Source organism: Leiobunum rupestre, chromosome 5 (genome assembly GCF_980474605.1).
Source record: "Leiobunum rupestre chromosome 5, qqLeiRupe1.1.hap1, whole genome shotgun sequence".
Taxonomy (NCBI): domain Eukaryota; kingdom Metazoa; phylum Arthropoda; class Arachnida; order Opiliones; family Sclerosomatidae; genus Leiobunum; species Leiobunum rupestre.
In genome coordinates this window covers 57,698,768-57,724,575 of record NC_143388.1, presented here as the reverse complement: position 1 = coordinate 57,724,575, position 25,808 = coordinate 57,698,768, and the positions used below count along the sequence as shown (strand labels likewise).

General features: G+C 39.2%; 3 protein-coding genes across 3 annotated transcripts; 1 reads left to right on the top strand and 2 right to left on the bottom strand.

The window, feature by feature from the left end:
• Positions 1 to 5,338: 5,338 nt before the first annotated feature.
• On the bottom strand, positions 5,339 to 7,132 carry Vamp7 (Vesicle-associated membrane protein 7). The gene is made up of 8 exons (XM_090174740.1): positions 6,984 to 7,132; positions 6,633 to 6,799; positions 6,508 to 6,565; positions 6,295 to 6,432; positions 6,145 to 6,235; positions 6,015 to 6,082; positions 5,845 to 5,937; positions 5,339 to 5,786 (listed from the first exon to the last, which is right to left on the bottom strand). Exons 2-8 carry the CDS (start codon positions 6,776 to 6,778, stop codon positions 5,724 to 5,726), a joined length of 657 nt encoding a protein of 218 aa, XP_090030866.1. The 5' UTR covers positions 6,779 to 6,799; positions 6,984 to 7,132; the 3' UTR covers positions 5,339 to 5,723.
• Positions 7,133 to 7,614: 482 nt separating this feature from the next.
• LOC149945375 (uncharacterized) lies at positions 7,615 to 9,961 on the top strand. The gene is made up of 2 exons (XM_090175195.1): positions 7,615 to 7,820; positions 7,886 to 9,961. The coding sequence occupies exons 1-2, from the start codon at positions 7,727 to 7,729 to the stop codon at positions 9,763 to 9,765; spliced, it is 1,974 nt and encodes a 657-aa protein (XP_090031321.1). The 5' UTR covers positions 7,615 to 7,726; the 3' UTR covers positions 9,766 to 9,961.
• Positions 9,962 to 9,965: 4 nt separating this feature from the next.
• On the bottom strand, positions 9,966 to 25,147 carry LOC149945374 (transient-receptor-potential-like protein). The gene is made up of 11 exons (XM_090175196.1): positions 24,758 to 25,147; positions 24,454 to 24,705; positions 24,088 to 24,386; positions 23,987 to 24,024; positions 21,407 to 21,732; positions 18,935 to 19,104; positions 18,021 to 18,216; positions 14,878 to 15,069; positions 12,734 to 12,790; positions 12,520 to 12,635; positions 9,966 to 10,437 (listed from the first exon to the last, which is right to left on the bottom strand). Exons 1-11 carry the CDS (start codon positions 25,103 to 25,105, stop codon positions 10,176 to 10,178), a joined length of 2,256 nt encoding a protein of 751 aa, XP_090031322.1. The 5' UTR covers positions 25,106 to 25,147; the 3' UTR covers positions 9,966 to 10,175.
• Between the last annotated feature and the right edge of the window lie 661 nt (positions 25,148 to 25,808).

Sequence of the window (25,808 nt, the reverse complement as noted above, 5' to 3'; positions counted from 1 at the left end):
AGACTAATTGGCCTAAATGCCTTAGCTTCCAGGTAATCAGATTTACCAGGCTTAGGTATGAAGATCGCTTGAGAAAGCTTCCAGGTGCTAGGTAAATGCCCTAGAGCAATACAAGCCCTGTAGATTCTCAGCAGCATAGGTCATAGAATATCAATGCCCTCCTGTAAGAGGATAGGAAAAATCCCATCCGGTCCCGGGGACTTATAGGGTTTAAATGACTTTACAGCCCATATAAGTCTGGAATGCGTGGCGACCTTATTCGCCACTGCCCAATCTTCCCTTTTGGTTCGATTGATCCTCAAAGGGCGATTGTCAGTGTTACCATTGCTAGTGAGCTTAGAGTCCGGAAAGTGTACATCTAACATATGTGTCAGAGTGTCCTTACCGGACGTGGAAAAACTACCATCTTTCAACTTAATGGTGTCAAGATGCTTAGTATTATCGTGTGCCAAAATTTTCATTAATTTGGCCGTACTGGGAACATCCGCTATGTTCTCACAGAAGTCTCTCCATGAAGCCTTCTTTCCATCGCGGATAGACTTGTGGTAGGTGGTGAGGGTGCGTTTATAGGCATCCCAATCACCCCCCTTATTTGCCCAATTAAAGAGCCTACGAGTTTCCTTGCGCAGCCTGCCAATCTCGTTGTTCCACCAAGGCACTAGCCTTGGCCGGTTGGCAGGCTTTGCCGGACAGTTGCGGTGATAGGAGTCGATAATGGACTGTTGAACGCGTTCAACAGCCAAATCAAAATCCAACACCGATGACAACCGTGGATTATCACCCTTTAGGAAGAAATTTAAAACTTCCCTGTAACCGGACCAATCTGTGCCCCTAGGGTTACGAATAGTGGTACAAGCCCATACAGGTTTGACCAGAATATTGAAGCAAATGTGTCTGTGGTCCGACAAAGACGGTTCGTTAGACACATGCCAGTTCTTGATTTTATCTGCGACATTTACTGTACACAGTGTGAGATCAATGACCTCACTTCTGTTAGAAGTAACAAAAGTTGGTACATTGTTCTTATTCAAAATGTGAAGTCTGGTACTAACCAGATATTCCATTAAGTCGTTACCACGCTGGTTGCAGTCTGAGCTGCCCCAGATTTCGTGGTGCGCATTAGCATCGCAACCGATGACTAGCCTCCTCCCCGAACCCTCACAGTAGCTGACCAATCTGGTCACCCCCTGCGAGGGAGGGGGGAGAGCATCGTCGTATGATAGGTATGCTGATGCCATAGTAACCTCCCCACCTTCCGTGATGAGCTTTACCGTGGCAATATCCCTGGAGGTGTGCACTGAGAGCGGAAGGGCATGAATGCCCTTGCGTGTCAGTGCACAAGCCCTGGGTGTAGCAGAGTTATAATCATAGAATATATTACCTGCATTTTGGAGACCAAGTATCTTTCCACTGGCAGTCCATGGCTCCTGTATGAGTGCGACGTCGAAGCTCTCCTTTGCGAACCTCCTACAGAGAACTGCAGTGGCTGCCTTGCAGTGGTGCAAATTAATTTGCAGCACCTTTACACTCATCTTGGTTTAAGGTGAGCTCGGTTGCAGGCCTTAGATGTCTATTCAGACACAGTGGTGGTTGTGTTTGTGGAAACCCCAACACACCCACCGGTCTGACTTACATCCCTAGCCTGCCCCCCTGTTGCACCCTCCAGTGGTACAACCTCTTTGATCTCGTCGGTGTCCGACAAAGCAAAGGCCTTTAGCTCCTCCACGAGATTATCTTCCATTGGAATGTCCTCTCCGGAGTCCCCGCCAGCCTGAGCCTCATCTTCCATCCTTGAGATCTCCAAGGCAGAGGGTTCGACTGAACCACCCTCCTTTACAGGATCCACCGGAGCTGTCGGGTCAGGTTCATGAAGTATCTTAAAGATACCACTGTCCAGACCCGTTAAGGCTCGGTGTCCTGCCTCCTTGATAGCCTTAACCGACTCTCCATCCACCTGGAAGATCCAGCGGATGGCAGTCGGCTCATCGGCTTTATTTACGACCTTCCAACATTGCGTATTTAGCGCGTTGTTGTAGGTCCTGAGTCTACGAAGGAGGACATTGCCATCCTTGGTGTAGACGTCCTTGGTGCGGAAGGCTACCTTGAAAGGTTTCGGTAGGTCGACGGCCTTCATTACTGAAAGCCGTGACCCCCCGGAGACCAATTCCTTCTGGTCAAATCCTCCCACCAACCAATCCACTGTAAACGCATCCCTACAGAGGTAGTGAATGGCGCCCCCAACCAGCTGAAAGTTCCCAAAACGAGGTAGAGGGTCTCCCGAAGGTGACCCATCTATCCGCTTCAGGACCTCACGCTGGATGGTGCCCATTTCCTCTGCGGAGATGGTCTTCACAGGATAGCCTTCTTTAACGATGGCCATCTTTGTGGAGCTTAAGGTTTCGCTATAGGTTTGGTCGTGAGACTTCACCTTTTTGGAAACCTGAGACTGGGAATCGGGGGAGTTATTTTCCCTGGAACGTTTTAAAAGTGATGGCGGGGGGTCGTCCTTACCAGGGACCTCCTCCTGCATCAATCTTTCCCTGCGGCGTCGATTCCGCTTTTGAGTTTTACTGAGGGGTTTATCCCTCTTGAACCCTTGCTTCACCGACTGGGTCTTGCCAGAGGCAGACCCTTGAAGGCTAGGCCGGGTTCTTGTAGGGGAAAGTCCCCCCTCCAGGTTAAAAACAGGGAGGGTAACATCCGAAGATGAACCCTCCCCTTGCTTTGGGTTGGGTCCTTTCGAACCCTCCCCTTGCTTACGGCCTGGTTCTTTCGAACCCTTGCCCGGTTTTTGGTTTTTTTGTTTGTTTTTTGTGTTTCCATTTTGGTCCCACGAGAAAAGAGGAAAGTAAAAAGTCACCGCCCTTAATCCTCTGTCCGGGCGGAAGGCTAAAATACAACGGGGTGTCGCCTGGTGCCCCGAGGGGATCGTTCACGATACCGTATTTACGCTTCCCCGGTACCACTCAGCCCTCAGCACGATACCTCACATTTTAGCTTAAGGAAGAAGCAGAGCCTTAGTTGGCCAGCATAAAGGGTTTCCCCTCCACCTGTTACTCCCTTCCACCACGAAGAGGTACAAGGTTGCAGTTTATGGAAGGGTTTATAAGGCTATAGAGTCCCTGAACTTTCTGCTAGGTCGGAGGGGCCGATAGGAGGCTAGAGCAAAGTTAGGGGCCCTAATGAAGATTAAACATATGGGCCGGGGAGGTATATCCGCCACTGTTTAAAGACGGAAGAAGTATTTTCAAAATTGGGTTTAGTTGACAACGTTTTATTATTATAGACTAAATTTACTAAACGCGATGTAAAAATTAGGGAGGTACTGGCTGTATCAAATTCAAATTATTATGAAAAATAATTATTATTTAAGAATTTTACCTTTAAGTTACATTGGTAATGGAAAGACTGAGAAAGAAGTACATAAAAACATAATGACTGCATTTTAATTACAAAAACAATATGCATTAAACCACATCACATTCTTGTCGGCGAGCAAGTCTATAACCCAGTTAAAACTATAGCTCGATGACCTAGGTCTCTGGCTGGTCCATAGGTATAATTATTATTTAAACGTCACTTATATAGTAGTTTTTAACTTTGACTTTAAATTAATTGACAGTTATCAAGCTCTGATACTTAATTTGTCCATTCAAATTAAGAAAGGGAATGAGGAAGAGCTAGTTTTCTCACCTAGTTATTAACGACTGCCTCTGAACATTGTCATTGCGAATTAGTATTGAAAATTTCGTTCTTTATTTAATGAAAATTTCCACATTGATCCTTAATTTTCATTATCATATTTGTTTATTTGACTTTTTGTTATATTTGTACTGTTTAATTTAATTTAATCTCTTCCTGGCCGGTTATACTTGTTTATATTTGTTCTATTTTTACCCCCTACTGTCAGAGAGTGTGCTACTGTTTACAAAAATGTGTTTTAGCACTACTACCATATGTAACATTAGTGATGAAATAGAGCTAATGGCATACTTTTGAGCAATTATGTTACATATGCTATTACTATTCGCGACCGAACACTATCGCTACGCCCCCTTTGATTCGCCATTAAAACTTAGATAGGTATCGGCTAAATATAGCTTTTCCTCATCGTAATTTTAAATTTGACTTTAAAAATAATGATACTTGCATAAGTTGCATCTTTATATAATTTTTACACCATTTGCATATATTTTGATAAGATTATTTAAGAAAAAACGTTCTTATGGCTTTTTAAATTGGCAGAAGCAGACTTTAGATCATAGGCACAACCTCGGAGAAGCCACAGACCTCTAACACATTTCTGTGGAGAAGCTATCGCCGTTACGCCACCTAGACTCGTTTCGGCTGCGAATTCTGATATTGTTTGTAAACATTACGTTGGAAGCTCAACAGCCTGCTATGTAGGTCATGACTTGTTTAAAGGAAGTATGAACTAAATCAAAAAATCGTCTGCTAAAACGCGCGCTACGACTCGTTTTTAATGCCAATCATCTATTAAACCTAGTGGCAGAAATGTGAACATGGAAATTCATACTCCCTTAAATCAACAATAATCAGCTAGGCTAATAGTGTTGTCGTCTGATAGAGTAATATCGGCGTGACGTATGTCGACGTCACCCATGCTTTTTCCTATAGATAAAAAACTGCCCTCAAAATGGCGGCCATAGCCCAAAGCTACAGAGCGATACTACTCTATACGATTTTGAAAATTTGTAACGTCACAGCTGTAGTGTTAATAGTGGCCGCCATGACAGTTACCGTTTTTTATCAATAGGCAAATTACAATGGTGACGTCGCAGGGTTTCAGACGACAACACTCTATACACACATTTAGCGCCATCTACTTTAATAAATGTCAACTATCTTCTCTAAGCCTATAACCGTTTACCTCAACATGTTTGGTTCGGTCTGATACGGAGGTGGCGTTGTAACATTTTGCCAAAACCTTGCTTTGCAGCTGTAAAACAATTTGAATGCATCATCGTGATTGCCAGCCAGAATGTGAGGACACCAACTGAAGAAATTACTTCTTTTAACGTTTTATTTGGCCAACACCATAAGTTTGTTCTCAAGTCGCAACAAAATATAAAGTGCCTTTAACGTAGTTCTTTAGTTCACTATTTGCTTAACAAATTGTAATTTCTAGAAGTCTAAGGAATTTATTTACAAGCAAACTATGAACTTTAAAAATTTACCACTTTACAAGTTCTGAAAATAATATACCTCCGAAATTGACCTGGTCTCTTGATATTTTCAAAATATCAAAACACCAGGTGTATTTCGGAGGTTGATGTGAAAGGGATACTTATATTATTAGAAATAAACATTTATATTAAATCCTGTACAATATTTACATGGCTTAAAGCGATACATTTGTACAAGTATTTTCTTGCAGAATAAATTTTGCTTCTAAAACATATTTCTTTCACAATAGTAAGATAAGTTTCAATTTACAGACATGATTTTAGGCTGCAACACTTAAATGGAAGATTTATATTCAATAACTATAAAATTTTGTTAACACCTTTAAATTTTAATGGTAACGGTTTTTTAAAATAATTAAATTATAAAACTGAGAACTAAATAATAAAGTGGTTTCAAATAAGCTAAAAATATCCTGAGAATTACTTTAAATTATTTGGATACAAATGGTTATATTTAGGGTAAACAATTGTTGTTCAGGAATATATATATTTATAGAAAAACTCAACTAAAGCATTTTAAACACAGTTTTTCCATGCCAAACCACCGCATGAAGCTGATACGATGAAATAGATGATTAGCTGTTTGAAAATTTATATAGTTAGATATGAATTGACAAGTCATATTAAATTGACATACAATAACGACAATGCAAATAATAATGGTTAATTTGACATTCTTCAGAAACATGGCTCTAGCAAGACCTCGGCTGCTTTTTCGGAAGGTAACCGACTTTAAATAAAACATTAAAAAAATTAAATATAAGTCCACGTTTTTGTGGAAATGAGGTAGATAAAAGAAAAACTTACACTGGCACTTAGGTTTTCAGTTTTATTTACAAGAAGTTCCAAACGTTCTCCACGTCCTGCCACGCTGTCTGTTTTAAAAATTAACTATTCCATTGAATAATTCCTAGTTATATTTCTCTTTAAAGCTTACCAATGTTTTGAACCATTATATCTTTTAATTCATCCAGTTGTCCTTGTACTTTTGACATTTTATCAGCATCTTTACTTTCAGAGTAATATTTCTGTAAATTTTTCATATAATTTCAATAAATTTGAAATTAATAGTATAACAAAAAACTACCATTTGATTGGCTAAAATAGGCGAGAATTCACTGTTCATGGCAAAAGGAAGTGCCGTTCTAGCTCTGATACCATACGTAGCTTGGAAACGTCGCTGCAGTTCTTGAAGAAATAAGAATGCTCTACTTCGATCAAATTCCTATTAAAGATTTTATTTGTAAAATTTTGATTAAAGGGGTGCTCAGAAACAATTATGGTACTCGCATAATCTTACATCATCAGAAATGCATAAAAAGATGATCCCATCCTCAAGAATGTAATGAAAAAGGTAACTAGATAATTTAATTATTAATTTTGTAATCTTCCACAAATTGACGCCATAATTGCAATATTTTTCACCTTCCATGAGCGTAAGTTAGTTTGGGTTTGTCTGGGCCAATTTTGGCTAATATTTGTTCTGTAACTTCGCTAAAATTTCCGGCACAGGAGGCATATCTAGTCAAGACAGTCGCGCCTCTTGATATAACTGCATAAAGCAGAGGCATATTTGTTGGATGACGTTGAACCTGTAGTGAAGTTTCACACAAAGAATTTTGTAAAAACAAAGAAAAAGAATGTCATCCTGTAGTTCCAAAATGTTCCTTGTCAATGGGAATATGCTTACTAAGCCTTGACAATTCTATTTTAGATGTTCAGTCTTCAGATCGTATATTATAAATTTATTAAGATTAAGAATTTATGGTAACGCACCCTATAATTATGAAATGCTAGTCAAATGTAATGACGAATTTGACGATTAACAAATATTTTTTCAGATTCTCTGCCAAAAGTAAAACACAACGCTCCTCCCCTCTATACTAACTCGAACTTCTGTTTAGTGGACCGTGGACGACGGCTCTCTGCCTCTTGTTAAATTACGCAATCAAATTCATAGGGATAGAAAATAAGTAGAGGGAAGATTAACGCGTAAAGTTGCCCTTTTTTGGACCGGGAAATTTCATCCCTCCCGGCGCATGCTTGTATGAGAAGAGGTCTGGAGATGGGCAGGATTTGCTTGGCGTCGATAGACGCCACCTATCACTTGTCAGAGTAACTAGTATTAGTTGGAGATTTCCAATTATAAATAAAGGCTTAATGTAGTTTTTTTTTCGCGCGTCGATGGCGCCACGTAATCTGCCCATCTCATGGTGAAAAGGGTCAGCACTCGCTGTCACCTTCGCGGATTCAATTGTGCCTCTACATATTTTCTATCTCTATGATCAAGCGGCAGCGCTGCTGTTGCCATCTAGTAGCAGTCTTTCGAACTTTTGCCACAATCAGCTGCAGTACGGTTGTTCTGAACCCAATAAATATAAAGATTTATGAATTACGTTTTTAGTTTTAGTTACGAAGTGGAGTTCCGAAAGTTAAGTTCCTTATTAATGGGGGAGGGAATACAACTTTGAGAATAATAGTAGATTTATTATAGTATTCTACGTATTACATAAAAAAATATGGATTCCGATGATGAATTCAGAGTAGTTGAAGAAGTTCGAAAGGTATTCTCAAAAACTGCTGTGCCAACTGTTTACGCTTTAATTGGAAATGGTATGGATCGTTTTCAATTAAAAGTATTTAACTACTCTTTATATTTCACTTATTATTTACTATAGTAACCCGTCTTGGAGATGAGGATAATATTCAGACAGCAACAGAGAAGATTTGTAATTTTCTCTTGGAGACAGGAGGCTTGTATGAGTCTGACGCTCAAGAAAATTATTTGGCTGAAAATGAACCTAAATGTGAAGAAACGGTTTCGACTTATATCAGCGATTCAGCTCAAATAAATTCCAGGAACCCACCAAAGAATGAACAGACTGCAACCTTATCACAACCAAAAAAATTCAAAATATCTGAACCTCCAGCCAGCTTGAATGAAAATAACGATCCTAATACATTGTCCACAGACAAAGCCACCTTTGAATGCGCTTGTTGTTTTAATGATACACTATTTACCACTATGGTTCAGTGTTCTGAAGGACATTTATTTTGTTTTCAATGTTTAGAACGCTATACCAAGGAATCTGTTTATGGACAAGGAAGATGCACATTAATATGCATGTCTGCAGATTGCGGTGTGGCCTTTCCTAAAAGCGAACTAAATCGAGCCTTGTCAGCTGATTTATACAAGAAATACGAAGAAAGAATAAGTCTGGAAAGCATTAACAGTGCTGGGCTGGAAAATTTTGTTATGTGCAAATTTTGTAATTATGGTGCAGAGCTAGATTCCCATGAAAAGTACTTTTCTTGTACTCAATGTGGAAAAACATTTTGTCGCGTATGCCAAGAGTCGTACAATGATCATCAAGGCTTATCTTGCAAAGAAATTGAAAAAAATGCAGAGAAAGATATAAGAAAAAGCTACGAAGAGAGGATGACTGAAGCAAAAATTCGAACGTGTTCCAATTGTAAATCTAGATTTACGAAAGGCAGTGGCTGTAATAAAATCTCATGTCGTTGCTTAACCACAATGTGCTACCTTTGCCGCAAGCCTAATGTCAAATATGACCACTTTTGTCAACACGAACGTTTAAATGGCCAAAAATGTAGTTCCTGTAACCGACCATGTTACCTTTGGTCCAACGCTGATGAAGATGACCAAATGGCTATAGAAGAATTGAGGAAACAGGCTAATGACGCTAGAGTCCAAGAAGGTTTCATGCGTGAGCGTGTAATAGGAGCTCCTAACCTGCCTGAACCTATAGCTCAAGCACATCCTATACATCTATTTTATGATGCTGTGGAAATCGCTGATAATAGTGATGAAGATGATGAACATTATTCGGATGAAAATGATTATTTAGACCAAGAGAACGCTGATGGTGATGAAAATGACTCTGATGAATGGGATCCAGTAGTTCTTCCTCCTCCAGCACCTGTAATGGAGCCAGATGCAAATGAAGATGAATGGTATGATTTCCTAGATAATGTCCCTGAAATTGCCCGTGAAAACCTGTCAGAAGATGATGATTCCAGCAATTATGCTGATGTGGAAGATTTCCTTGAAGAAGAACCTCCTGAGTATGATTGCCATGTTGAAGAGCAACAGTCTGACTATGAAGGTGATGATGAATACCATGTGGCTGGAGAAGTTGAAGACTATGCTCCTGGAGAAGACATTGAGGTTCGAGAAGTTGAAGACTACGCTTCTGAAGATCTTGTGGAAGGAGAAGTTGAAGACTACGCTTCTGAAGATCTTGTGGAAGGAGAAGTTGGAGACTACGCTTCCGAAGATCTTGTGGATGGAGAAGTTGAATACTATGCTTCAGAAGAAGACCTTGTGGCGGGAGAAGTTGAATACTTTGCTTCTGGAGAAGCTGAAAATTTTGCTGCTTACGAAGACCATGTGGCTGGAGAAGTTGAGGATTATGCTGCTTATGAAGATGGCAATGACTATGCTTATATTGATCATGGAGGTGATCATTATGACCATTATGATGATGACCATGGAGCAGATCAATATGAAAACTACGATTATGGTAGTGACTATTAACACTGAAAGTGTTTAAGTTAATATGAGGTGTTATTTCTTATTATTTTTTCTTATTCTGGTCTCAAGTTCTCTCAACGCCAAAAACTTAACTTTATATTGTGAGATTTGTATTTCAAAATAATTTATACAAAGTTTAACAAAAAAGTTTATGTTGTTTGAACAAAATTGCTCAGTTAAAATGTAATGTAATTTTTCCTAAACATAAACAGTTCCAAAGTTTATTTTGAGTACTAACATACACATATACCACAAATGGCCCATTTAGGGGCAGTGTAATTTTGGGACCATGTTATGTTTGCACCCCCTACCACCTCTATGGGACTCCTAGGCGTAAAATTGCCCATACAAATACATGTATGTATAATATCTTTTGGCCCTTATGGAATACTTGAAAACAATATTTAGTTCCGTTAGTATTCACTCTTCATTTCGTTTAAGATCGCCGCCATTTCCTTCTTCAATTCTGAAGCTACTTCCCTTCTCAAATTCTCGATTTGTTGTTGTTGAACACCTTTTCTCATTTGAACTTCCGGCGTTGGATGAAATACTTGTTTCCTTCTGCCAAATAAATTGGACTCTGACCTCAAGGATCGGATGATGTCACGCTTAATATTTTCGATTTGAAGTGAAGTTCGAATGGCTTCTTTTTTTCTATCTTCTCTTAATTCGTACCTAAAAGGGGAAAATTCGAATTAAACTAAAACGAATGACCAGGATACAAATAGAGATTTAGAAGTTATGCAGTTTTTTAAAAAGCGCGGCGTCATAGCAGTAGCATTAAAGTTAGTAGAAAGTAGGAAGTTCGATGGTGGATCAACGAAATTCACGATATTTCCATTAGAAGCGCAATTAATAGACGCTTAAATAAAACCTGATCAGTGATTAGCCTAGAAGTAGTAATACCATGAATTTATTCATATTCACTAAAGGCACACTCTTGTAAAAGCGCAGGGTGACCATTCTTCCTTTATTTTATAATTTTCCCTTTATTTCAATGCTTTCCTTTAGTTTCCTATAATTTAACCATTTTTCCTATAGTTTTGTATATTTAGATATTATTTTGTATTTCGCGCGGTTTATTCGAATTTCCCGCGTACCTAGTCCGCTTTTCGTAATACAGATGGCGCTCAATGAACTAAATCCCTCTGATTAAATGTAAACTGCTTCTCCAAATAACTAGGTGGGGTGGCGGAGTGGTTAGCACTTTCGCCTCGCAGCAAGAGGAGCCGGGTTCGATCCCAGCTTGTGGCACTGGGTGAAAACTTGGAACAACTCCTTCTGCGTAGAGTTGGTAAAAATTTGCCCGAGCGCGTTGGAACACGCGATCGCGATCCGTTAATCTGTCGAAATCGGCAGATCGGTTTCGAGCGATCTCAGAACGCTTGAGAGCAATAGCATTTTCCATTTGACTTCTCGATCGAGAAACATGCGTAAAAAATTGCCCGAGCGCGTTGGAACACGCGATCGCGATCCGTTAATCTGTCGAAATCGGCAGATCGGTTTCGAGCGATCTCAGAACGCTTGAGAGCAATAGCATTTTCCATTTGACTTCTCGATCGAGAAACATGCGTAAAAAATTGCCCGAGCGCGTTGGAACACGCGATCGCGATCCGTTAATCTGTCGAAATCGGAAGATCGGTTTCGAGCGATCTCAGAACGCTTGAGTGCAATAGCATTTTCCATTTGACTTCTCGATCGAGAAACATGTGTAAAAAATTGCCCGAGCGCGTTGGAACACGCGATCGCGATCCGTTAATCTGTCGAAATCGGCAGATCTTTTTCGAGCGATCTCAGAACGCTTGAGAGCAATAGCATTTTCCATTTGACTTCTCGATCGAGAAACATGTGTAAAAAATTGCCCGAGCGCGTTGGAACACGCGATCGCGATCCGTTAATCTGTCGAAATCGGCAGATCGGTTTCGAGCGATCTCAGAACGCTTGAGAGCAATAGCATTTTCCATTTGACTTCTCGATCGAGAAACATGCGTAAAAAATTGCCCGAGCGCGTTGGAACACGCGATCGTGATCCGTTAATCTGTCGAAATCGGCAGATCGGTTTCGAGCGATCTCAGAACGCTTGAGAGCAATAAATGGAACCCACGGAAATTGAACGGTACAGATCAGAGCCTGGAAATGGAACGTGAAAAATTAACGAGGCAATTCCGAGTGCTCGAGAGCAGTCAAATGGAAAACGCTATAACACTAGTGAAGTCACGCTATGTTCTGTCTTGGTCACTAGTTGAAATTAGAATGTATTTATTTCGACTTATGTTGATACTATCCCAGAGCATTATGATCGAATTTCCCCCAGGCGTTATCAACCAATGTGAAACCGGGCTGATTTGATTTATTTTAATGGGAACATAGAGGAATAGCCCTTGAGTGGTATTGATAGTTCCTCTTCAGAAATCGCGTAAAGGGGGATGTAGAAACGGGGGGTATGTCAATGTAGACTTTTATCTATTCCTCCATGTTTTCATACATTCCAACACAGGCAGCGCCATCTACCGGTTAATTAGGGTTTGAATTCTTTAAAAAGTCTACCTCGACTTCCCCCCCCCTTTTCCCCCCGCCTCGAACTGGCACTACGCTGTTGGATTTAGCGCCTTCTTTCCTTTCCCCTCCTCTACTATTCCTCCATGGTGGGAAGGAGCTTAGTTTTCGAGCAACACTAAAAATCGTATCAACATAGCCATTCTCTCTAAGTTGAAATGAATACATTCTTGGTTGAAATATAGCACGAATTGCAATTACCTCAAACTGGAAATATCTTGCTTTATCTCCAATAAATCATCCTCATTCACCCCATCCTGGCGGAGCTGCTTCTTGGTCTGATGAATATAACGACTTACCAGAAGTTTCATAATTTCCTAAAATATATTTGAATATAGTACTTTGCACAACCTAGTGGTAACCGGCTAAACTATACACTGTACTAACTAGATCAAGTAAAATTAAAATTATTAACCTGATAGCTATCTGTACCGATTGAATCTTGATTTTCAAAATCAGCCGCGTATGCGTTCTAAGCGGTAAATAAATTATTTTGTTAACCATAAAACCATAAGTATCATAATAAAAAGTGTATGACACATTCGATTAATTAATTTAATTGATAGTCGATTCGCGAAGGACTACATAAATCCTAACTTGGCAAAAGAGTCTTTGAAACTGCCAGGAACTAACCTGGCAGGGATGTTGCCAACAAAGGTACTGCGACAGACTATATCATTAAAGGATATGGGTCAGTGTCATACTTGTACAGATTATGTTACTTATGATAAAACTCAGTCTAGAACGCTTATTTGCACCAATGGACTCCAACTGACTTAATTGAAACGTATAGTTATTGCTTATTTTCTCGCTAAAAGTTTGGCGAAGAATGGTAACTTATATGTTCCATTAAAGGAGAACTGTCACCAAAACCAAAATTTACGAGGTTTTTTTACAGAACGACAGAAAATATATTAATAATTATGTCCCTGAAATTTTATAGTTATTGGAAAAGTATTTAAAAAGTTACACTACTTTTTCCGCAACCTACATCAAACGGCTTAAAAAATTTCGGAAATCGCGGTTGAACCTACGTGCAGCGCCAAAAGAATGAAGCGGCAAAAATTTAAGAAAGGGTGGCGTGTAAGGCATATTAAAAACACGATTATCTACAATCTACCAATATAACTAGGTTAAAAAGCCAAGGAGAATGTCGTAGCAGACGGTAGTTCCGACCGAAAAACGATAAAACCGCGGAAAAAATATTTCGTTCACGAGATGGCGCTGCAGGTAGGTTCAACCTAGCGGTTCTGAGATTATCGAGTCGGGGGGATAAAACACGAAATTTGGTTGCTTATAATAAATCGAATACTGGAAATATTAACATGAAATTTTTTCGGACGTCCTCTATCCATTTAAATGGTTTTTAATCAATTTTAGGGTGGTGACAGTTCTCCTTTAATAAAGATGTTAGGATCGCATCAGCTAGCGCTCTAGTGTGAAATGCTATAAACAGAAGCAAATGAACCAAATTTATCAGAACTCTGTATTTCTTATAATTATAATGGATAATCCAATTTATATTAATTTCAGTTTTAAAATTTCGCGCACTGCGAGGCTGCCGAAACTGCTGTAAAAGGGCCTTGTCGACTCCTTTATTTGACAGCCCCAATTTCCCGTTAAAATTGTTTGCCATGCCTCAACGTAGCTCCTACTATAACACCAAATTAAATACAGCATTTTGCGTATACTAATTTATCGTCGGAAGCCTTAAGTTGAAGAGACAACGCAGCGAGAGGGGCTGACCACTGTCCGTAATCGGTGTACAAGTCCGTAGCTTTGACTGTACTAAAGATTACAGATTTAGCACTACCAAAGGCTGTAATCGTTGTAATCGGTGTACAGAATTTAAGGAAGTGGTTAGCCCCTCGGAGCCGGGTTCGATCCCAGCTTGTGGCACATGGTAAAAACCTGGAACAACTCTTACGTCGAGTTTGCAAGTTCTCTACCCACTGGTTAAATGATTTTTCTTCGGGTTCTTCGGTTTCCCATTTCCATCAAACCTTGTTAACGGTAATAGCGATGGAGAGAGCTGTTGGCTCCCGTGGCACGAAGGTTTTTCCACCACCCTCCTACGCGGTATAACCCGGCCACCTGATTTAAAGGGTCACACCGGCGTTGGAAAAGTTCGGCCCGAATTGAGCACGTGATAGCAGATACGACAAATCATATTTTGGAAACTAGCACGTGAAATAGGTCAAATTCAAACGCCGTTGTGGCCCTTTAAAGGAATTAAAAGTCGCTAGCTGACTCGCGAAAGTGGTGCTTTGGGTATTTAGCGTACTACGGGGAAAGGTGCTTTATATCTGTCCTGGATAATTTATTTGTCTCCAATTTAGCGAGGAGAGAGAGAGAGAGAGAAATATATATATATTTATATATATATATATATATATATATATATATATATATATATATATATATATATATTATATATATATGATGGGTTACAAGCGCTGGACGAGTATAAAATTTCTAGATTTAACTATAGGTGCTCTGATTGAAAATGACTCCCAGTTTTCTGGCTTTGGTTCATTTACTTCGCTCTAGTTAAAATACTTCGTTGTTGGCCTGATCATCTGCTTCGTTCTTCTTGAAACTTTGCCACAATTCATTCATCCACGAGTAAAATTGAAAGACTGATTTTGGACTGATTATTAAATTAAACGGGGGTGGCAACGTAGATCCATCGTCGAAAAAACCCAGCCACAATTTTGAACGAGCGAATTTCCATTCCATATCGGCTTGATTCTGAAAATTAAGTTTAATCATAAGTGACATAAGAAACATAAGTGTGACACTGAAATTGTTTTTAAATTTTAATGATAGTCTGCTTTGCCAAATCGCCAATGACGTATAAATCATTTCATGGCTACGAACTGAGAGCACTCCGTCAGCTGTTACTAGTCTTTGGATGCGTAGTTAACGATGTCCGAAAAATTTCCGCTCACAGCATTTTTGAAGGATTAGCCAAGGCTAATTAAAAATTGAAAATCTTTCAAGAGTAAAAATAATGATAAATTATTAAATACGGAACATAAAATTGTTTACTAGAAGCATTTCCTTCGTTTCTGAAAGTAGTTGTTTTCGAGTTTGAGATCTAAACGCGTTTTGCCTCGTATTTATCGCCATCACTCTAATCTGGCGGTAAGTTTGCCAACGAAGAGAATAGGTGGTTTCTTTTCGCCTGTTCTCGTGTATCTTTACTCTAAAACGTTTTTTTATGAGATTTACCCTACCTCAAAAACTATTCGCTTGTACCAGAGTAATAGTAGCTAATCTTTGCATTGTACTCAGCCTTAGAAGCGGGAGTAAAGAGTCTAAACCAGAAATACATACCTCTACTTGGAATGCTTCACCTGGCGTATCGCGTATGGCAGTAGCCCCGCCAGGATTTTTTCGCGAGTAGGCACTGCTTGATTAAGAGACCCCCATTAAAAACTCCTTTGTAATTTTTGTTGTTCTTTAACTAGCCAAATTGTATATAATTATTTAAAAATGTTATTATTATTAAATTAATAAAATTTTTATTATTATTAAATTAATAAAATTTTTATTATTATTATTAAATTAATAAAAATTTTATCATTATTAAATTAATAAAAATTTTATTATTATTAAATTAATAAAAATGTTATTATTATTAAATTAATAAAAATTTTATCATTATTAAATTAATAAAAATGTTATTATTATTAAATTAATAAAAAATTTATCATTATTAAATTAATAAAAATGTTATTATTATTAAATTAATAAAAATGTTATTATTATTAAATTAATAAAAAATTTATCATTATTAAATTAATAAAAGTTTTATTATTATTAAATTAATAAATTTTTTATTATTAAGTATATTATTTACAAATAAATATTACCAACTTTACTTTTAATCAAAGAATTCCACCCTACGATTACCTCTTTACCCAAATTCATCAACTACTTATTTAGGCTTGTCTCCCCCATTGTTAAGGATTCTAAACCCTTTCCCAATTCTTTGACTAGGTTTTTCTCAGAACTATAGTTATGGCTTTGCGCCGACGATTTCAAAAAACGTGCCATTGCACCTTTCTGATTACTAACGAAACTATCTTCCCTTTTCCATTTTTCTCATTTTTGGGACCCAGATAAAAATTTTCTAGTACTCATATTTGAAAATGCTACTATTATATACTAATAGCGAAATAACATTAAAAAGGTTTAAGAAAATAAGTTAAGTTAAAGCTATGTAGTCTTCAAACAGACATTTTAATAATACTAAAGCCCTGAAAAAAGCGGTTTGAATATTTTTTCTAGAATAGCTAATTAGCCTTGAAAAAGGCTTTTTGAATAATTTAGCTAGAATAGCTAATTAGCCTTGAAAAGGGCTTTTTGAATAATTTAGCTAGAATAGGTAATTAGCTTTGAAAAAGGCTGTTTAAAAATTAGCTTAAAACAGCTAAATAGCCTTTAAAAAGGCTGTATTGGCCAAGTTAGTCTCGGAAGAGACTTAGAAAAAATTTGACTGGGAGAGAATCGAAATTGAGAACTACCTGTTTGTTCTGGGACAAGTCCGACCACCGAAGGTCTAGGTCCTTTCTCTACGATCAGTGGTCTCTGATATCACGTGATTTCGCAAAAGGGACAAGGAGTAAAAAAGAAAAAACCCTAATCCCCAGGACGCTCTCTATTCAAAGTAGTGACTGGTACGATGCTTTACGCTTCGACTTCAGCTCCGCTGGGATTTCCCTTCGTTTAAGCGTTGCAACGGTTTAAGTCGTATTAAAGAAATCCAGTTTCTCACTTTATGCCCCCTTTTGTAGAATTCCTAGAAACTAAGCTTATGTTTATTGTGTTGGTTGGAGCTAAGTTATCACTGAGGCGAACAGGTGGTTTTTTTTGCTGCTTTCCTTGCACGACGGACTTTCCCGTCCCGGGCCAGTCTTTTGTCATATACTCTATATCAATGTTAACAGAGTACACTACCAAAAGCAGAAACCACAGAGTTCGCTGCCTTTGTTTGTGTACTCAAGTAATATTGATTTCGAGTATAGGTGGTTCAAAAGGGAACGTTTTGTTAGGGCCATTTAGGACTCTTGGAAATTGGAATTGAATGGGAGTTTTTTTTAGGGGGCTAGATGACCAATTTTTAAAAATAAATAAAATTTAAAAATTACATTTGGAGGCCCCAGAGGCAATTTTTTTAAACTTTTAGAGGCCCCTAAAATAGGCCTAATATTTTTGAACATAGGCACGTGCCTACTTGTGCCTACTGCTGGCTGGGGCACTGCCGTATGGTAAGATCACTCTGACGGCTTTGGCCCCGCCTATGAGATAAAAAATCCCCTCTGCGCGCTCCCCTCTCACGTTGTTGTTTGTTAAGTTAACATGGTGACGTCAAAAAAACCGTCAGCCACATCGAGACGAAAGTCTGCCGCGATAAGAATTCCAAGTAGAGGTATGGATTTTTGACTAAACTCATAAAAGCGTGAGCAAAGAGATTAAACTCTTAAAATCGTCCGATTATCTAATAAATCTGGTAAAATCGCCACAGGCAGCCATTTTAGGAAACTGTTTTTAGCCAGACTCGAACAATTCGAAGTAAAATTACGTCTTACTCCCAAATCACACCGCGACAGAAGATCATTAACCAAAATAGTTCAGTGTCATACTTATGGTTTAACTAATTAATTAAGAATACCTAAACAAATATGTATACAGACCGTAATGACCTCGAAGGATTTGGTCATCATGGCAATTAACATGTTGACCAGAACTATAATTGTGATGACGTGGTATACGAGAAAGAGACCTTCGCCCAATAATTCGATGAAGCGGTCATCTTCGTACAAGTCCGTACTTTTACGGGACGTGATTCCGAACAAAGTCCAGAAAAGAGACCCAAACGAATTCGTAATACTACAGGCATACAAGATTGCGTATTCAGAACGTTTTCAAACCTCCTTTCTCAGTGGCGCACCATAGCTGACTTTAAAGGGCAGCGCTAGTATCAAGCGCGATCTTCGGAAATGGGGTTGGACAAATCCCAAAATTTACTATCACGAGGTACGGAATACGAGGAGCCAGTGCCGTGAGCGCCCCTTGGAGCTTCTTTGGGCCCCTCGGCATACCCCTCCCCATTGCGACGCGTTGGTCCCTGCTCTTGTTGGACCCCTGCTCTTGGTGGGCCCCTATGCTCCAGCCAAGTCAGCCTTATGGATAAAGCGCCACTGGAAGTAGCTACTTAATTTTCAACCAGATTTTTTCGAACGCTGTTGTGGGGTCGATTATGTGGAATCTAGGAGCAACAAACACAGCACCCCACACAAGGAGAACGCAACCCGTCAAAAGTCGTGGATTTTCTTGTGTACATTTTTCATTGGCTAGACGCTTTAGCGCCTGCTGCCGTCGGAAGGGGAAAATTCGGAAATTGTCTTCTCCCCGCCCGTAAAACGTTCAGCGTAAGGGCTCGTGACGCTCGTCCAATGAAATTCGTACACAACCCTTCGTTAGCGTGTTTAAAGGCTAGCTGCGTTCTCCTTGTGTTTGTTGCTCTTAGGTGGAATGTACCGCGTTAAAATCGATACGAGACATCCCCCTTTGGTGCGCCACTATAACTTCCTCGCGTGTTCAATACCTGCTAAAAGCATCGGAGTTTTTGGCGCAGTCCAATATTACTGACTCTCCATTGTGCTCGTAGCTTTGACAATGTTCAATGTTGGAGTCGTAGGACCAATATAGTTGAAACATGCCCAAGACGAACGACGTCAACATCAAAAAGAATGTAAACAGAAACTTGGATACGTCCTGGAACCATTTCAGTTACAGTGCGTATCATTTCATGGTTTTCTCAGATCACGGCCAACTCGCGCAATAACGGCTAGCCCATTCGTTGAAGTTTCTATGTTAACCTACGAACAAAAATATATCTCGGCGTTGAGCGCCCCTAGCGGAAAATTATTTTTAGAATAGTTTTTGCATTGAAGCCAATATAAAAACTAGCGTGTCGCTGAACGCCGATAGTTTATAGCATGGTTTATAGCGGGAAAATCCTTGTTCATGGAATTTCGGTGAACGGGTTGGCCGCTATTGCACGAGTGTCAAAGTTGACCGTGCTCAGAGGTATATAATATATAATAACCTTCCATCTAGGATGTAAAAATAAAATCTTCGGAAACTCCAGCTAGTTTTCAATGTAGACTTTAAACTGTGTAGGGCTTTTTACTAGTTTAAAAACCATGTTTTTTTCCGATGCAATAGTTTTAGTTAAACTGTGTGTTACCGTAGCGGAGAAGGTTTAGCTTCCGTCAATACCCACGGGTGGCGCGACAGTCTAGAACATAGTAGAAAATCCTGCTGTAAGCGTATGTTTTCCAACAATTATTCTATACCCCTCGCACCAGGATGCGAACTTGCAAGTTTCTGCTACGTTCTAGACTGTCCTGCAACCCGTGCACGGAAGTTTGACCCGCTCCCTTCTAGGGTTACACTCCCTTTAAGCATATGTAAAATAATACCTCTAAGTATGACACTTGTAGCCTTGCTCATGCATTTTTTCTTACTGCATCCTTTCTTCCCCAAAGAAAAATCAGTAAAACGACTAGCAACTCTGTAACCAGGAAGTTAAATCCTCTTAGTGATTTCAGTTTTTCTATTGGTCCTCCAAAAGGAGTCAGCGTTCAAATAGACGCTTCAATAAAATATCTTCAAGGAAATTGCCAAGAAGTAATATTTCCTTGAAGGATATTTTATTTAAAGGGAGTATAACCTTTTCAGGAATTTGGGGCAATACATATTTCCCTGCGCTCGATTTTCTAACCACAGATAGAGTGAAATACAGGGGTTTTTGAGGAATTATCCCACTAAAAGTATCCCCGCTTTGGTACTGCTTTAATTTTCTCAGATCTACTAGAACGCCTTTCGTGAATCTCAAATCACGTACCTCATTATTTAGATATTATATTTGAGTAAATATCCAAACTATAATGAAAATAATCGATTTATAGCTCGGATATTGTTATTTATATGTTAATTAAGGGTGCATTTAAAAAAAACATTAAATATGAAACAATAAAGGTTTCAAGTGAGAAAACCTCGTCTAATAGAAGAATCGTATGTTTCTACTATCGTTCTAGAGTAGCGCCATGAGCGAGGAAAGAGATAAGCTATGGCGCACCCTACCAAACAAGGAGGGTTCTACCTTGGAGTAGAAAAGTTGACTTTTCTACTCCAAGGTTCTACTCCCTTTAAGCGCCTATTCAGCTAATCATATAGTAGTCCAAAAAAAATTCGTCTGTTGCGTAACGATAGTGCGGCTAAATACGCATTAAGCCTAAAAATGACGGTATTCAAAATCGCGAGCCAAAATCCCGGAATATCACCTTAACGGACGTTGGGTTAGATTAGTCCATGGCGGCGCTACAGAGGGGCACTATTTAGAAAAAAAATTGTGTCACTGTGAAGAAAGGATGTAGAAAAAAAATCCTAATGTCATAATTAGAGGTATTATGTTACTTATGCTTAAAGAGTTCGATCAGCCTCGTTGGGAGATGAAAGTGGGGGGTGAAATAGCACTATTTTGTTAACGCGGAAGGAGACAAATTTTTGGTAATATGAAACTTTACAAAACACGTAGTAATTTCGCGGAAATTCGGATTTCGTTATCGGTCGCAACGGACGGAGTTTTTGTTACCTTGGCGTAGTTTGCTTTCATTGGAATTTAATTAGAATTAATATGGAAAGTTGTTCTTGTTCAACGAATTGTCTTAGTGATTGATTTTCTTTTCGTTTATCATGTATTTTATTATTACCATTAATTTCATTGCTCGACATTGTTAAAACCGAAAATTTTAAAAGAGACTGGCGAACTCGCGGAGGAATACTACGCGGTCATTGTACTTTCGTTTAGCGCGACGTGCGCCCTCTAGTGGCGGTAATCGAAATCAAAATCTGGACTGGCTAGGGGGGGGGGGCAAGTTTATCCCCTTACGAGGCTGATGGAACCCTTTAAGTAATATTTTTCTTCCGAAAGGCATTTTTCGAACTACAAAAGGTGGTCTCGTATGGTATATTATATACTTCTGGTTATATTTAATTTAAGTTGTCACACCTTAAACATGCAACCCAAAGATATTTGTAATGGACCCAAATGAGGGTTGGTCTGGAAGAGGTATATGATTCTGGCAAAGCTGAAAACGTTAGCGATGGCGAAGATGGCTTCGGCAATCAGAGTGGGGTCATTGTCGGGCCATTGTATTCTTTCCTGAATTTTGTAGCCGTATCTCCCCGTGGATACTAATATGGAAGCGATCCCCTTCAAGGAAAATGACGAGATATACGAGGACAGCATCAAGAAATCCAACCAGTTCCAGCCCTGTCGGGTGTAGTCCCTAATACCTTCGGACCAGATTTCCTTGCATTCACCCCAAACCATTCCTTTTCAGAAAATAAAAGTTAACTCCAGGAAATTATTTATACACTTGGAAAATCTAAGGCTTCATTTACCACGAATAAATCAAAAGAAACGGGTGGGCCTAACCTACGTCGAATGTAAAACGTAACGCCATGAACAGAGGTGTACCGACCCGGCTTAAGGGGGTTAGTATTTAACCGGGCGCCAAGATGGCTATCATGTAGGGGGGCGCCTAAACACTCCTATTTTTTAAGGTGGGGTGGCGGAGTGGTTAGCACTTTCGCCTCGCAGCAAGAGGAGCCGGGTTTGATCCTAGCTTGTGGCACTGGGTGAAAACTCGGAGCAACTCCTTCCGCGTTGAGTTTGCAAGTTCTCTCCTCGCAAGTTTAAGGGGTTTTCCCCCGAGTCCTTCGGTTTCCCCTTCCATAAAAACTTGTTGAGGCTAACGGTAATAGTTAGTGTAGGGAGCTGTTGGCTCGCGTGGCATGAAGGGCTTGCTACCACCCTCCTACGCATTGTAACCCGGCCACCTGAATTAATGGCTTTAAAAGTCGCTTGATGACTTAGGCCTAAGGTGGTGCCTTGAGTATTAGCCCAGATGATTATTATTGATTATTATTATAATTATATCCAATTGTTTCTTCAACCAATAGAATTTTAATAATTCTATATAGGGGGGTGCCATTTTGAAACTTTTTAACCTGGCACCATATACATGAAAATCGAACAATCAGGAGACGAAAAACGATATCCGAATTGTGCGTTTTATCCGGTCAACTCAGAAAAATACCTGTATTATTACCTATTTTCGTTCAATCCAAACTATGCGCATTAAAATTTATAAAATAAATGAACTATAGCTAAGTTTCAAAACACTTCCCATCAAAACAATTTTTGAGAGGTGGCGCGTGACCAACGCCATAATAACGAAGCCCCTCCCAACCTAGCGACTGAGGCTAAATTACATAATGCAGCAGCTGCAATTCGATATTCATGGTTGAAACTAGAAGCAAAAAATACACCTAGGTGGAAATTAATACGCGTATTTTCAAACTAATTGGCTGGAAGCCATTGCTAAGAAAAAATCTAAGACACTCACTCGGAAAATAAACCTACCAGAAACCCGGATTGGTTTTCTCAAAAGGTTCTTGGGGAATTTACGAAAATGGTTTAATTACCGAGGGGTCGGACACTTGCAAAATTAGCGTTCGGGATTTTGGACCTCAAAATGATTTCAGGGATCAAAATATGATTTTGAGATAATGAGATTTTAGCGTACGATTTTCCATTTGATTTCTGTTTTTTTTAGGCTGATTTCCATATTTCCTTAATCATTTTTCTCTAGAGTGTGCGGGATTTTTAAGAATGTCGGACCCTCGCAAATTACGCTTAAACGATTTAGACGATTAAAAAAGAATCAATGAGGTAAGTTAACTTATTTTCGTGTATCTTGGGAATCATCGCGGCTAGCCCAGTCTTAAATATTCCAAGTGTATACCCATTAAATTCCAATTTACAATTTATAACGGGCAAAGACGATTTTAAAGGGGTAAAATTCATCCGAGGTAACGGGGTGATGGCGTTATTTGTTAGTAGATGGCGCTCTGATAGAAACATGACGTCATAATTTTTATTTTCAACGAGTGGTTGAAAGTTTTCAGTTTTATAGTGGAGAACGGTTTTGTCGAGATTTAAAATACAAAATTATCTTCCCTGATTGGAAAGTTTAAAATCTATTATAGTGCTATCTATGACGAAGAGTGTTAACTATTGTTAAAATTAGTTGTTAATTTAAATTACAAAAATTATATATATAATAAAGTACTATAATTTAGTTATTAAATAATAACATTTTAAAAAAGGTTATTTTTCATAAATTTTATAGTGTCGCCATCTACCTCAAACATTATTAAATAGGAAGGTACCTCGGGTGGATTTCACCCCTTTTTGAATATTTCCCTGTAGGCAATATGTGAATGCGTCAATACGAGTGGCTAGGAACCAAACCGGCGTTTGAAATATAGTTGGCTGAAAATTCAGTAGTTCCTAGAGGTGTGCAATTAAATACCATTTTTTGGAGATGGAATCGAATACAAATATTTGTTTCCTAGCCACGTCAAATACCAATTCGAATATTTAAAACGTAAAATAGTTTGCTCGAATATTTTTCAATGAAATAAAGGGCTAGTTAAAATAATATTTCCAAATGCTTTTGTTATTTTGAATAGCAATGAAACTAGTAAAACTCAGACTCTGGTGGCCCTATAATCTACTTACCAACAACCCAAAAGAAAATAAGCCATTCGACAGCCGTCCTAAATGAAGAAGACAACTTACATTTTTTCAAATACTAAAAAGCTACAATCCTTTCTACTTACAATGGTGGGCCTCTAACATTTTGGGTTTTTCTATCGTTACTAAATGTTGCCACGAGCAGAAGTAACAAAAAGAATGAGAAGGACGCGGTTCTGTGGACGAATTTTACAAAAGGCGACCGGATCATGATCCCGAAACGCGTTTTTGGCAGGATTAAGTAATAAAGAGCGACAAAGGGCAGTCCGAATAGAAGGCCCAAACACACAAGCACCTTCATTGGTAAACTGCTTTGACGCCAAATGGGAATCCCATCGTACCAGATTGACGACAATAGTTGTTGGCAATTCGGATGCGCTACAAACTTTAAAAAATACTCATTTCATAAACTTGCCTTCTTCGACTTAAAAATACCATCTTAACTTGCTTACTTGCTTCTGTTCGTATTTCAAGGCTAGTTTTAATCTGGAAAGACTGGTGGACAGTTTGGCTTCGCCATCATCGTCATTCTCATCTTCCGAATCCGAATCTGTCTTTTTGTCCATGACGGCGATGACTTCATCCGTGCTACGACAAAGGTCCAGTAAGTCGCAAGAATATTTGCGACATTGTTTACTCAACTCCAAGTAAATAGACTTGAATTCCGGTTCTTGTTGAACTAAATGTGTCAGCTCCCAAGACAACTAAGAAAAAGACTGTTGACGGCGTCACTAAGAACGTCTTAGGAATATTTACCTTGAAGGCGACCAATATGGGATCGGTACTAGTCAGAGATATCCAAGCGGGACTAGCTAAAGCTCGGTAGACGTGAATTCGTTTCAAAGAATATCGCAAACCATCAGTGTGCTTTCCCATTTGACATTTCTGGCATTCGCAAGAGAGCAGGTGCGGTTTTTCTATCATGGCTCCTCTAGTCAGCAAGAGTTGCAAGATTTCGAACTGATTGCAGTGCGCTGCCAGTATGACTGGGGATATGTCCGGAGAATAATCGGAGCTCTCTTCACCGGCCTTCCTGACCTTGTACCATCCACTAGCTAACATGTCAGTCGTGATGCTCGGGTGGTTTATAAGCATCTCAACCATTCCGTAATGACCTTCGCGAATGGCGTACAAAAGAGCGTCTCCGATAAAAACCTTGTCCTGTTGCAAGAGAATTTCAACGATTTCCACATTTTCGTTATCTACGGCTATTTGAATAGCACTACGAAATAAGATGTTATTCTTCTCAATAATTTTATTCGCTTCCGAATTAATACCTCGTGCCGGTGTAACCTACCTACGACCCAACATGTCGGTACAGTTGACATTGACCGGATTCGGTGGTTGAAGACATCGCATGATAGTGTGTTTGTCACCCCTCTCTGACGCCTCCAAGAAGGCTCTTTCTTTGGGATCCATACTCCAGCCATCTTTTATCGGTTCCAAAGTGGTTCGGATACCGGACTGTAATTCGCCCACCGTAGAAAAATGGCTCGATTGACTCATTACGAAAACGTATACCCGAAGACAAATTGTTCCGATTTTAACTAAAGAAATGGTACGCGAAGTAGCTAAGAACTTAGAAACACCAAAAGAGATAACACTTATATGGCTTGGTAGAGTCTTAATCCAATTATAAATAATAAAACGATGACTTGCTTGCAAGCGAGGAATAAACTATTGGCGACCGAAACAGGTCTAGGTGGCGCTGTAGTGCCGAAGCTAGGGTGCCATCTTGGATTAAGAATATGCTTACTATCGCTTTCGTCAAGACATTTTAGATCGCCACTTAAAGGGAATATAACCT